We start from the raw sequence: 13,008 nt of genomic DNA, 5'->3' as shown, positions 1-13,008 counted from the left end.
GTCAAATTCTAAGTCCAATAAAGTGCCCACGTACAGATCTTTTTTTTTTTTCGTGAACACTTAAAAAGCTTTGATCGCGGATATATTACAAGATTACGAGATCCAGGGACAACAAATCTGACAGACAGGTTTGCATTGGGAATGATCCTCGTCTTGTACCATCTCACCCAACGTGAGCTGCGTGATTAAGATTAAGAATTTAAGATTATTATTATAATGTTATCGGCTCAATTAATCCATAGGCTCCCAGGAGTTAGTGGCCAACACATGCCAGGATCCCAGCTCTGCCTGCAGAAGCACACACGAAACAACCTAAAACTACTCTGAAACTGAAAGTCTCAACTCTGAAAAAATGGCTGGAAAAGCGACAGATGATCAGGAGAAAAATATTCCTGCAAAATGGCGAGATCTCTTTACTCTAATTGGCTGGCTGGATGCGTGCATATATGAAGGATTGTACTGTGATTCTGGTGAAGATTCAGGAACATAATTAATGAAGTTCTTAGCTATGTGAGTTTGATCCGTAATCTTCTTGTTCTGAAAGAGAAAAACGAACTCTGAATCTGAAGAGATTATGATAAGCTACAGGAGCATACTACGTACAGAGTATCCTCCTGGCATGATTAGTAGCGTACCGACTTTAATTAACCCTTTAAGAATAATGTATACTAGTAGAATACTGTTGGAGATTAGCTGACGTGTGGCTGTCTTAAGGTCTCCTTAATTATATATTATGGAGGTTAAGTACAGTGGGATAGCAAAGCATTGTGATGTTTGCATAATTGCATTTTTTGCCGCCATTAAAAAGGCTGTGTAGCCTTGACATGCCGACATGTGTGACCATCTAATCGCTTTTGCTTAACAACTACAATTAGCTTATCTAATTTTATCCTCCAAGAAATCAATCAAACAAAGGGTGACAGATGTTCAGAGAGCTTGACATCCCAGCTGTAAATTTTTGTTCATACACTGAAGCCAATACTTTTGAGACATCAGTTAGAAAGTAGAAAAGAAAAAATCTATCTTGATGTGTGGTGTTTAGCCACCTGGGGCTTGAAAGTTTGATGGTGACAAATCAAACGGTGAGATAATCACTATATATCCTGTCAAACTCCGTTTGATCCTTGCGAGTATGAACAGAGTTTCGTTCAGAAGTGTATCCACAGGTTAATAATGAATACTTTTCCGTTCATCCAATATGAGAAGTAATTTTCCGTGCCACGTGAATAGATAAAGCTTTTTGCACAAGGTGACAATGGAAGGTAGATACTCACATTTGTAGCATTGCAATTTGATGATGGAAGGTAGTTTTGGATCAATGTCATTCAGGTTTTAAGCTATTAATTAAGCTGCATAAAGTACATAATGTTTCGTTTTTATGGAACAAAATAAACGTGTGAGTATTGTACAAGAAACTAGTACACCTAAGAAGTTGCCAAAAGAAACTAGTAGTTGCCATGATAAATGTGCCACGATTTAACCTATATTCTTAGCTTCTGAATTATTATGTGCACGTTTCCTAAGCAACTAAATAGATTTTTTAAGAAACATTATATATAGAAATTTCTTAGATACTTTTCAAAATCCATCTTTATTTTTTTTATATTTAATTCATTTTATATGTGCCCTTGAATTGTAATAAAAAACCAAAATATTAACTATAATTATCGGCTGCAATCTAATTCGAACTACTATGGATGTGGTTGAAAATACTATTATTTCATCATATATACTCAGTAATGGCTCAAATCTAATTGCAATTAACAATAATCATTTATAGGTATACCGTAAAAGTAAACTTCGATATAAGAAAAGGAAAAGTAAATAAAGCAAACTATTCAATCACTAGATTAATTCTTACAACTAGATGCTCATGTTAAAAACATTAGATTATTTTCACAAGAGTTATTCGACGATAATACGATCGTGATGTAATAACTGCAGATATATTTTAACAAAGAAGCACAAATCAAAACAAGAAATAATTATTTCTTTACTAGAGATAAATTCTCTATTTCAAAAGAAAGAAAAGGCTAGAGATAAATTCTGAGGCAGGAGTATATGTATCTGTTGATAACCACCAAAACGGTGGATCGGTGATCTACCGGAGGAGGAGAGGGCATTGCAACAGGGCGGCGGGCGAGAGAGAGAAGGGAGGGTGGCGGTGAATAGAAAAAGGAGATACGCAATCTTCCCCGAATCCCCCACCCCTCCTCATCTCCCTCCTTCCCTTCCCTTCCGCCTCCGACTCCTCCTCTCCGGCTCTCCTCTCCTCTTCCCGTCGCTTCCGCCTCCTACAAATACTCGCCCACCTCCTCCTCCCCTCCCCTTCGCTTCCTCCTCACCTCGCCTCTCCTCGCCTCGCCGCCGCCTCCTCCCTCGTCGTCGTCGTCGTCGTCGTGAGTACCCTCCTCCTCCCACTCCTCATCCCCTGCTTCGATTCCGCGATGTTTGGTTCCGTGGCGAAGATCGCCCGCGGGGATCGGGGGAGCGCCACTGTTTTTGCGATTGTGATTAGGGTTTGCGTTTGTAATAACGATGCTGGTTGGATGCAGGGGGGTGTTCGGGGGGATTCGGTTGGGCGGCGACATGGGGGTGTACCTGAGCACGCCCAAGACGGAGAAGTACTCCGGCGAGGGCGGGAACGACCGCCTCCGCTACGGCCTCGCATCCATGCAGGGATGGCGGACGACCATGGAGGACGCGGTGAGTTGAGTTCCTTCCTTCCTTCCTCCCTCCCTCTGTTTCCCCTTCCACATTACATTATTGTTGGCTTCTGCTTTCTGGTTGATTCGCCACCACCCTAGGACCCGGAATTCGCAACTGTTTTTTAGGTCAGGATTGTCTCTCGTAGATTTGCTTGATTGGTTAGCCGCCAAAAGTTGTTGTTCCGGGGAACTGGCTATGTGGATTGATTCCAATTGCGTTCGCCAATGGTGGTGTTCTGTTGCCCCAATGATAAGACTCACGGTAGCCTTTTGTTGCGCCTTGTCACTTGCATTTGGAGTCCAGTGCCGATACTAGGGCAGATAAATTGATCACGATGATTAGCACCAGGAGTGCCGTTCGACATTGAGTTCTCATTGATTTGGCATGACATTAGGGACCGTTTCAGGTGAAATTAGATTGAATTAGTGGCTGTACCTGTTCTTTAAACGCTTATTGAGTGCATCCTTACATTGCAGCACACTGCCCTGCCACGCCTGGACGAATGCACATCCTTTTTTGGTGTCTATGATGGCCATGGAGGTAAGTTTTTTCATTGATTTTCTGTTCATGTCCAACTCGCTATTATGTTGCATCTTCAGATCTAAACAAAGACGAGTGCGATTTAATGCCTACCATTTGGTGATTGAATTAATATCATCTTACAACTTTATCCATTACTAGTTGCAAATGATTGGTGCCTCTGTAGTTTCGATGGCATAACCTTAGCAAGTTCAATTAAGCATCGCCAACTTTCACCTAACAAACTACACATATTAGGTAACCTGAGCTGTGTTGAGTTGATGATAATCTCATCCATTCATTTATTCATCATCTCATCCATTCATGCAGATTAGGTAAACTTAGCTGTGTTGAGTTTGGTAGTCCAGTAACCTAACAGGGAAATAACAATCAAACAGTCCAACATTTTCACATTCCCTTTTTGATCGTTGTAAAAGGTAGAAGTGCATTGAGTAGGTTTAAATTGATTCATCTTTTTCATATATTTTTTTTGAAACCAAAACTTAATGCGCTTCTATGTTGTCCTTTTATCCACATCATGGACAAAACTCTTTATGTTGTGACTTGACAAACTGTCCTTTGTAATTCCAGGGAAGGCAGTATCTAAGTTTTGTGCGAAACATCTACACTTGCAAGTACTGAAAAATGAGGCTTATTCATCTGGTGATTTGGCTACTTCTGTCTTAAAGTCATTTTTCAGGTATGTAGCATGTACCTCTTTTGAACATGAAGTGCTTTTCAGTGAAACTATCGTATGCTTGGTGGTTTTAATGAGTCTGCACCGCTTTTTACCCTTTCAGAATGGATGAGATGATGAAAGGGCAAAGGGGGTGGAGGGAACTGGCTGAATTGGGGGACAAGGGACAAAAGTTTACTGGCATGTTAGAAGGCATAATATGGTCCCCGAAACCTGGAGAGTCAGATAAACCTGAGGACACTTGGACTGAGGAGGTAAAACTGCTATTCTAAAAGTTCCTTCATTACCAACCATTTTTGCTGGATGATGGAATTGAGGGGCCATCTTTGATGTCATGATGCTTCAGAGTTATTCCTTGGTAGAACAAGCATTTGACGGGATAAAATACTAAAAACTGATTTGATGCTAGTAATTCTGAATTCATATTTAAAGAGGCTTGTCTTGAGTGGTGCTGCTCTTAAGTATGTGGATTGGTGAAGGGGGCTTGGTCCTGCTTGTTATGTGATTAGGGTTTCTGCAGAGAGGGATGTCTTTCTTAAAATACCCATTTAAATCCTTAAGGGATGTCTCTCTAGTAGTTATCTTGAAAATATGAGAAGTGCTCTTGAGTCAGGAGTGCCTATGATCGTTGCATCTGAAACTTAGGTCAACACTAGTTTATATTAGAAGGTGATGTCCAGTTATTTTTAAGCATGATAACATGTGATCTAAAATTCATTTGGTGAAATACATTATTACAAAATATGTTTGTACAAATAAGGAAAACAAAGGGAATATGCACCATTCGTTAGCACTGAGCATATATGTAACTTACGAAACATCAGCTCCAGAGTTCTATATTTTTATACATGACCTTGTTTCCTAAAAAGAAACTGTTCTTGTGAAATTCTAGTGAATGTAGAGTTCAACTAAACTGCTCTAACTAAGTTACTTAACCAGGGTCCTCATTCTCATTTTCCTGGGCCAACATCTGGAAGCACTGCTTGTGTGGCTATCATAAGAAATGATGAACTCATTGTTGCAAATGCTGGTGATTCCCGGTGTGTGCTCTCAAGGAAGGGTCAAGTACGTCAGTCAGACCTCTATATCTCTGGTTTTATTTGTGAAGAAAATGTTAGAATATGTGTCCTGACTCAGTCTTCTGCATAGGCTTATGACCTGTCAAAAGATCACAAGCCAGATCTTGATGCAGAAAAGGAGAGGATACTGAATGCTGGTGGTTTCATTGTTGCTGGGCGGGTCAATGGAAGTTTGAACTTGGCAAGGGCAATAGGTAGCACCCTCTCTTCTCATCGAAAAACAATTCCTTAGCTACACGCATAATTTTTATTTATCTTTTTGTGCTTTTCCACCAGGGGATATGGAATTGAAGCAGAATGAATTTCTCCCAGCCGAGAGACAGATTGTCACTGCTGAACCTGAATTAAACACAGTGGGTTTTGTTGACAATTTCTGTCACTGTATTTGCTTTGGACAACATTTTTTGTAACATGGAATTTATTCGGCTTGCTCAGGTTAAACTTTCTGAGGATGATGAGTTCATCGTTTTAGCATGTGATGGCATATGGTATGTCCTTTGCACCAATCATTTTCTCTCTTGAATATCTTATTGAGATAAACAATTTTAGTTATTTTTACCATCTGGTGTAGCTGCTGCTGATTTTTGACAACTCAATTTTCCAACAACAGTTTTAGTTTATTAGCAGATTTGATTTTTTTAGTAAAAAGAAACAATAGTTGTAATTAGGGTAAGTCCAAAGAAATGACATCATCTTCTATTGGTAAACCATTTGGACAGCCCTTGGAGATAGTAATTCACAATTCTTTTTAGATGATGTGTACTAGTGCACTGTGTGGCGTGCAGATGCTGATATGTAACTTCTTTTATAATGGATCCCAGATACATAAACATCCAGATAACTTTGTATACTAGATGTGAAGCTGATTTTTTATACCTGCAGTTATTTTGAAATGGTGCTAGATCTTTTGTCAACTCTTCTATGGATTATTCTGTATTCTTTGTAGTTTCACTGGATAGTTTATCTGAGACGTAAATTTATCTTATGACAGGGATTGCATGTCAAGTCAAGAAGTGGTGGACTTTGTTCACAAAGAAATGAACACTGTAAGCAACTGATATTCACAGAATTTACATTATGCACTAAAAATATATAGTTCATAGTGTTGTGTTTTGCAATATGCCTATGTTATGGTTTCCTAATTTACTGGGAAAACAACTACAGGAGGATAGCCTATCTGCTGTCTGCGAGAAGTTGCTTGACCATTGCTTGGCACCTGTATCCGGTGGTGATGGCTGTGATAATATGACAGTGATCATAGTCAAGTTCAAGAAGCCAAGCAAGTCAGCTGCTACTTCAAGCACAAATCAATCTGTCTCTTCAGAAGAGATGCGACCAAAGTGAGCTTCCTTTAACCGTCGCACCTAAACCATATTCCAGATCACGAAATCTCGCATTGTAAAAGCCTGAGTTCCCCTTTCAGAATTTGAGCCCTTACCTTTGTGAACAGCGAGCTTGATGATGGCCCAAGCGATCCAAACAAGTAGCAGGCCGAGACCGAACCATGGAGTTCCAACCGGTGATAGACAAAAAGGATAGTAAGTGGTGTATATAAGAAAAGGGATTCTATTCTACAGTCACTATAGGGTTTGTTCTTTCTTTCAACTAGCATCTTTTTCTTGCACCACAACCTGTAATACATGCCATGTTGCTTAATCGAACTGGGTTGTATGATGCATGAATTTTCCAATGCTCCATCCTGTCGCTGCTTTCTCCGCCTGGAAATTTTTTCCTGAATCCTGATGCTCTATCATGAACCAATATTCTTGCTGAATTAATACTTGAATATAAATCTGATTTTGGTGCTACATTAATCAAGTCCCTGATAAAAATGCGAGCAAAACACACACAATGTGCCAATGTTCTTGAGTTCTTCCAAGCACAAGTGCAGAGATTAATTAATCATGGCAAAATGGCGACAGCTGCGGCGGCCACGGCGAGCACTGCCATCCACACGGCGGCGCCCGGCATGGCGGCAGCGGCGGCCTCCTGTGCGGCTCCGTCGCCGCCGTGGTTCTTGGCGCCGTCGCCGGTGGCATTGTGCTTCAGCGGGTGGACGGTGATGGCGACCTTCATGCCGGCCTGGCAGAAGCCGTTGCCGCAGATGAAGTAGTAGCGGCGTGAGTCGTTGAGCGGGATGAAGTCCTTGCCGGAGGTCCAGTTGCCGGCGACCCCGGCCATGGTGCAGTTGTCGTACCCCGTCTGGTTCACCTCGAACACGTTGTGCGTCCCCTTCTGGTACCTGAACGCTGCAACGCCGGCACAAGCACAAGCATCTCGTCGTCGGAAACCATTGCTGCTGGAGCGAAAGAAAGGAGGAGATGGAGAGAGGAGGCTTACAGATGAGGTCGCCGACGTAGAAGGTCTGGTTGCCGGACCAGAGGTAGTAGTCGATGTTTGGGTTCCAGCCGTGGTTAGCGCCGACGATATGGTCCGTCGCACCGGCGAGGCTCACGGCGAAGCCGGCGACGAGCAGCAGGTGGCACGCCATTGCGCCGCCGCCGAGCTCAACCCAGGGAGCCAATGGAAGGGTAAGAGGAGGGGAGAGAGAAGCACGGGCGATTTGATTTGATTTATGTGCCGTTCGTGTCAGAAATCTGGACCCTTTTTTGTTCAGCCTTTGGCCTGAACAAGGTACCATGGATTAGTGCAAATTGGGCGAAATTTGAATCATCACGCGCCACCGCCCTCGACGCCGGCGGCAAACACGCCGCCCTGGCCCCAGCTTGTCGCCGCCGTCTACACGCCGTGGAACGTGAAAACATGCGGACGCCCACATGGCAGGGCAACTCAGACGACAAGACTGAAAAAGACATTGATCATGGCAAGTTGATATTGATTCCATGTCTCCCGACGGTCTGAGAAATCATGCCACAGAATGCGGAGCAATTTCATACCGATGCCTCCAAAGTTCCAACCACAAGCAAAATTATAAATGGGAGAAATGTCACACCCAGAGCACACCACCAACACCCAGGTTGGATAGTACTTGAAAGCAAAAGGGACATTTTCATTCTAATAATATAACAGTGATTAAATTGTTGCTGGTACATCATATTGATTTCATACTGGTGCCAGAGTCAATAATACCATTGATTAGAGTACAAGCAGTTCATAATCAATTGAATTCTTATACCAGTCCATTAAAAAAATTTCACCAAAAAACAACTCCATCACAATGTGTTCTATCCTTGTAGTCTTGTACTCCAAATTACTACAGTAAGATGTATCGTTTAGCCATAACAAACATAAATTGTTCATAAACTAAAACCTAAAATGTAACTTCACTGAAAATTTCTTTTAAAAAACCCAGGGGATTGATCCCCACTTCGAACATACAATTCCCATGACTCAGAAGGCTTAAAAACATATGCTGTGCTCTGTAGTGTTGCAACTAATCAATCTTCACAGATGAGTAAATCAACCTCGTGAACCAGAAACAAGCGCAGAAACCGATAGTACCAGTAAGCACAAAGAACGCTAATGAAGCAAGCAACATGTACCCAAAGTACAAGATGCCAGACACCAGCTTAGTAATCTGCAGCTTCGTGAAGAAGTAGAAAGCAGCATATAAGAAGAGATAAAGTGCTGAGGATCCCGAAGTGAGGTAAGATCTCCACCACCACATGTAGTCCTCACTGCACAGTTGGAAATAGCAGAGCACGACCGTAATCTCAGCACAGGTGATGATGAGGATAACAAAGACGAGGAAGAGGAAGCCAAAGATATAGTAGAATTGGTGAAGCCAGATTGAGGTGAGGATGAAGAATAGCTCAATGAAAACAGCACCAAATGGTAGAATGCCACCAATTAGAATAGTGAAGATTGGATTCATGTACCAAGCTTGCTCGGGGATCTGCCTTGGAATCTTGTTGGTTTTAACTGGAGGTTCCAGGGCAGGTTTTTTGAATCCAAGATAGCTCCCAACGAACACAAGAGGCACTGAGATACCAAACCAAAGGAGGACCAAGGCGAACATAGTGGTGAAAGGGACGGCACCAGATGACTTCTCCCCCCAAATAAGAGCATTCAATATGAAGAAGATAACAAAAGCAATCCCTGGAAATAAGAAGGCTGTGCGCATAGTTATTCTCTTCCACTCTGAACCCTTGAACATCTTGTAGAGGCGTGAAGAAGCATAACCAGCAAGCAACCCCATCAAGACCCAGACAAGAAGCATCGCGGTCATCAATCCTCCCCGATTTGATGGAGAAAGGAAACCCAGAACTGCAAAAATCATCGTAACCAGCAGCATGCCGAAGAATTGGACACCAGTACCAACATAAACGCAGAGTAAATCAGAGTTGGTTGGGGGGCGGAACACATCTCCATGAACAAGCTTCCAGCCAGTTTCCTCTTGCGCTTCTTCTTGAGTTTCAAGTTGGTTGTATCTAGAGATATCTCTATATAGAGTGCGAAGCATTATCATTGCGACCATACCAGACAGGAAAAGCACGATCATGAGAGAGTTGACAATAGAAAACCAGTGAATCTGATCATCAGTCATCAACAGATAGGTGTCCCAACGGGAAGCCCACTTGATGTCACTCTCCTGCAATGAGGGAAAAAGATTCCATGGAAATCATTGCAATAAATTTAACATTAAGAGAATAGGCAACTATCACATGAAGGGGGAAACAGAATCCAAACAAAACATGCAAAACTAGTACCTCAAAGCGAACATCATAGGTGAATATGATTTCTTTGCCAGCTTCGACCTCCTGAGGAGAGTCAGAACTTGTTACAAGCTTGTTAGCATGAGGGTCACATGTGCTCAGGCGAGTGTTCACGTCATCCCATTTATCATCAAGCTGATGCTTAATGCTGCCATAACAGTATATAAATAACACATGCATTAGGCTCATTTATATAGAGCATATGCAAGTAAAACATCAAAGCACAAAGTAGAAATAAAACCTGTATGGCTTGACCTCAAATCCCACTATTCTAGAAAGTTCTGAATCATCGTCCTTGTGGTACTTCACTACAAATGACAAATGGTTGTGAATGAAGTACTTCTCTTCCTTGCTCTGTGAATACATTTATATATCACAGTTTGTTAATCCAGAGCATATATGAATAAATAGAAGGTCAAGCAAGCATCAATTGAGTGCACAACTTACTCCGGTGTACTGGCCCTTGACACCAACATGATAGCCACCTTGGTAAGCAATGTTCTTATCTTGCCTTAACACAGAAACAACTAGCGGGAGATTGTCAAGAATCCTGCAAAACAAATCATGTCACTTTGGAAGATACTGTGACTTGAAGTGCAACATTACCTATATATCCCTTACATGTTCACACGATATTCATCCTCTATCTTTTCCTTGAGCTCCTTTGCTTCTTTCTCACCAACAGTTAATTTGCAGACAATCTGGCACATCTTGGGCTCTCTCATTTGAAACTGTAGCTCAAACAAAAAGAATGATGGCAAACAGAGATTAAGGCATATTACTTCAAGGACATAAACTTCAAAATATGAGTTACCCGGTACAAACCACATATGGAGAGTTCTCAATGCGATCACCACGAAGAACCTCACCGAGATTTTCAGCACTGTCAACGATAGTTTCTGGCTTGCAGAAAGGAAGGGAGTAATATGCATAGGGTAGTTGAGTTTTTACTGATGTCAGCTTATTCACCTTCACGGGAAGTGAATCACCCTGTAGATAAACAGGAAAGGCAATTTTAAGGGAAATCCTGGCCACAAATAAAATGTTATGATGCCCTAAACTATTCCTTGTTAAAGGTAACATTTATTTGGACTTAACATATCAAGATGCGGCATGGCATGTGTACACATGAAACTACAAGTGCAAAGAAACAGGAAGATGAGCCAAACCAGTCTGATCTAACAAATGGATCTTCTTTGGAAAAGAACTAAGCAGAACAATAGTTATAATTATGATCGATGAAGCAGTGAACCAATGCATTATTGCGTGACTCACCAACCCAATTTCAGAAACCAGTGCCCATGCATTGTTCTATGTTAACTTTGTGATCATCTAATTCCATAGGCAAAATCAGATAAGCTGGAATAACCACTGGACCTAGATACACAAGAGGAAAAGAAGATTTTTTTTTTTTTTTTGGGGGGGGGGGGGGGAGGCAAGAAAGAATTACAGTTCAGATCATTTAAGCGATGGCCTTCTTTTAGTGTAATGGCAATGGAATTTTAATGAGTAACCCTTCAGAAGATGATCTTGTGGTATGCAATTACTGTGAGTTGAGTTTTTTCCGAGACGGAACTTCTGCTTGGCTCGGATGGCCAGTGCACATCCGTTTATTGAGCTTAACTTTGGTTCAAACCAATGGATTTTCTCAGAATCACCTATTCCAATACAATACTTGTTGGAAACACACACGTTTAACGAGAGGTAGTTTAATGTTACTACTCAGAACAACCAAAATCTGATGTCAAAGTTTATACAAAATCAACCAAACTAGCTATTTGTGGCTTAAATCCACCATTACTACAAGAGTTTGATGATGCATGCAACCTACACACTCCAAATGGACCAAATGGAAGTATTTGGAACAAGCGAATTGTTGGTGCAACCGTGTGAATCCCAAGCTCAGATATATATCCCACCACCAATAATCGAATCAGGAGTACCTAACACCCAAAGCCAGATCTACGAGATCCCATCCCATCCCAGCCATGGAACCGAACCCCCACCCCGTTGACCAACGACCCAGATCCAAACCCGAGCACGCGCGCAGCAATTCCTAGCTCGACGAAGAGGGGGATGGGATCAGAGCAGCGATTCGAACCTTCCCGAAGTCGGTGGGGGCGACGCCGGGCAGGTAGAACCCGGCGGCCGGCGCGGCGGCGAGCAGAGCCACGAGCGCCGCCGCCGCGGCGAGCCACCGGAGCATCTCCGGCGCTCGCATCGCTCGGCGAGAGACCATGTCTCAGGGGTCGGGATCTGAGCGCGGCGGCGGCGATGCGGCGGCGGCGGCGGCGACGGCGACGGCGACGACCCGCGCGCGGAGGAGGAAGAAAGCTTGGGGCGTCGGGAGGATCTTTCCCGGGGTTTTTATCGGATAGAAGTTTATTTTTTTTGCGTTTTGGACCTTCAAGTTTCGTGTAATTATGTTTACAGTGTCGGCTTCGTCGTTTGACCACGTGGCTCTGCACATGCGGGCGGCGTCGTTTGACCCGGCGAGGCAGCCGATGCTGGTAAATTCAAATTTTCTTTTTTTGAAAACTTTGGTAAATGCAAATATTCAAACGGTAGATTGTGTGAAGCTTCTGGGTCTAAATTAAGGACTTTTCTATTTTATTGAAAAATCAACCACACCGAAATTCGGCAATATCAAATTTTGATATGATACTAAATTTTGGTAGCATTGGATAAGTTGGTTTAGAGCTAAGGCTCTGTGCGCTATCCGGCACGTAAAACGATGTTCGCATTAACGTGTGATTAATTAAATATTAGCTATTTTTAAAAAATAGATTAATATGATGTTTTAAACAACTTTCGTATAGAAACTTTTTGTAAAAAAACACACCGTTTAGTAGTTTGAAAAGCGTACGCACGGAAAATGAGGGTGGGGAGTTGGAAACCCTGGGGAACGAAAGTAGCCTTAAAGTTCGGTGGAATTTTTGGGGCACTCCTACCGATCGGGCAACCGATCAAATTTGAGAAAAATCGGGCGCTGACATCAGCGCCCGATTGACGTGCAAAAACTAATTTAAACTGATTTTTCTTTTAAATTACTTATCCAAATCATGATCCGATTGCACCATTAAATTCGTTGCAATTAAATCTTCAAAATAAGACCACACATGAATATATTCCGATGAATTTTTTTAGCTTATTATTGAATTATTTTTAAATATTGCACGATGTTCCACCAAATATATCAGAATTGTTTCACTAAGTAGATCGAAAATGTTTCACTCATTTAAATCGGGTGTTATTTCACCCTATATAAAAACAATGTTTCAGTAAATAGCGAAAGAATGTTTCAGTTCACTGTAACATTAGATCTATA

General features: G+C 42.1%; 3 protein-coding genes across 4 annotated transcripts; 1 reads left to right on the top strand and 2 right to left on the bottom strand.

Moving 5' to 3' along the window:
* Nucleotides 1-2,114: 2,114 nt before the first annotated feature.
* On the top strand, nucleotides 2,115-6,723 carry LOC127784230 (probable protein phosphatase 2C 70). Of its 2 annotated transcripts, none has more exons than XM_052311418.1 (12): nucleotides 2,115-2,399; nucleotides 2,556-2,706; nucleotides 3,186-3,249; nucleotides 3,820-3,928; nucleotides 4,029-4,179; nucleotides 4,865-4,990; nucleotides 5,075-5,198; nucleotides 5,281-5,357; nucleotides 5,440-5,492; nucleotides 5,996-6,050; nucleotides 6,169-6,344; nucleotides 6,428-6,723. In XM_052311418.1, exons 2-12 carry the CDS (start codon nucleotides 2,590-2,592, stop codon nucleotides 6,432-6,434), a joined length of 1,059 nt encoding a protein of 352 aa, XP_052167378.1. In that variant the 5' UTR covers nucleotides 2,115-2,399; nucleotides 2,556-2,589; the 3' UTR covers nucleotides 6,435-6,723. The 2 variants fall into 2 exon arrangements, with proteins under 2 accessions (XP_052167378.1, XP_052167376.1); XM_052311416.1 differs by having other exon boundaries at nucleotides 2,117-2,399; nucleotides 6,455-6,723.
* Nucleotides 6,724-6,764: 41 nt separating this feature from the next.
* On the bottom strand, nucleotides 6,765-7,660 carry LOC127784231 (lamin-like protein). Its single transcript, XM_052311419.1, has 2 exons — nucleotides 7,345-7,660; nucleotides 6,765-7,253 (listed from the first exon to the last, which is right to left on the bottom strand). The coding sequence occupies exons 1-2, from the start codon at nucleotides 7,643-7,645 to the stop codon at nucleotides 6,907-6,909; spliced, it is 648 nt and encodes a 215-aa protein (XP_052167379.1). The 5' UTR covers nucleotides 7,646-7,660; the 3' UTR covers nucleotides 6,765-6,906.
* Nucleotides 7,661-7,993: 333 nt separating this feature from the next.
* On the bottom strand, nucleotides 7,994-12,007 carry LOC127784229 (transmembrane 9 superfamily member 9-like). The gene is made up of 7 exons (XM_052311415.1): nucleotides 11,782-12,007; nucleotides 10,506-10,670; nucleotides 10,302-10,411; nucleotides 10,128-10,230; nucleotides 9,922-10,034; nucleotides 9,675-9,828; nucleotides 7,994-9,556 (listed from the first exon to the last, which is right to left on the bottom strand). The coding sequence occupies exons 1-7, from the start codon at nucleotides 11,917-11,919 to the stop codon at nucleotides 8,399-8,401; spliced, it is 1,941 nt and encodes a 646-aa protein (XP_052167375.1). The 5' UTR covers nucleotides 11,920-12,007; the 3' UTR covers nucleotides 7,994-8,398.
* Between the last annotated feature and the right edge of the window lie 1,001 nt (nucleotides 12,008-13,008).

Source organism: Oryza glaberrima, chromosome 9 (genome assembly GCF_000147395.1).
Source record: "Oryza glaberrima chromosome 9, OglaRS2, whole genome shotgun sequence".
Lineage (NCBI taxonomy): Eukaryota > Viridiplantae > Streptophyta > Magnoliopsida > Poales > Poaceae > Oryza > Oryza glaberrima.
The sequence above is the reverse complement of the archived record's forward strand: the minus strand, read 5'-3'. Positions and strand labels throughout refer to the sequence as shown.

Coding starts and splice junctions, on each gene's coding strand:
- LOC127784230 (XM_052311416.1), top strand. CDS start 2,590: ATGGGGGTGTACCTGAGCACGCCCAAGACGGAGAAGTACTCCGGCGAG. Junction 4,991..5,074: donor TGCTCTCAAGGAAGGGTCAA/GTACGTCAGTCA, acceptor TCTTCTGCATAG/GCTTATGACCTGTCAAAAGA. Junction 5,199..5,280: donor GAACTTGGCAAGGGCAATAG/GTAGCACCCTCT, acceptor CTTTTCCACCAG/GGGATATGGAATTGAAGCAG.
- LOC127784231 (XM_052311419.1), bottom strand. CDS start 7,645: ATGGTACCTTGTTCAGGCCAAAGGCTGAACAAAAAAGGGTCCAGATTT. Junction 7,254..7,344: donor CTACGTCGGCGACCTCATCT/GTAAGCCTCCTC, acceptor CCGGCGTTGCAG/CGTTCAGGTACCAGAAGGGG.
- LOC127784229 (XM_052311415.1), bottom strand. CDS start 11,919: ATGGTCTCTCGCCGAGCGATGCGAGCGCCGGAGATGCTCCGGTGGCTC. Junction 10,671..11,781: donor CCCCCACCGACTTCGGGAAG/GTTCGAATCGCT, acceptor GTTTATCTACAG/GGTGATTCACTTCCCGTGAA. Junction 10,231..10,301: donor GATGAATATCGTGTGAACAT/GTAAGGGATATA, acceptor TTTGTTTTGCAG/GATTCTTGACAATCTCCCGC.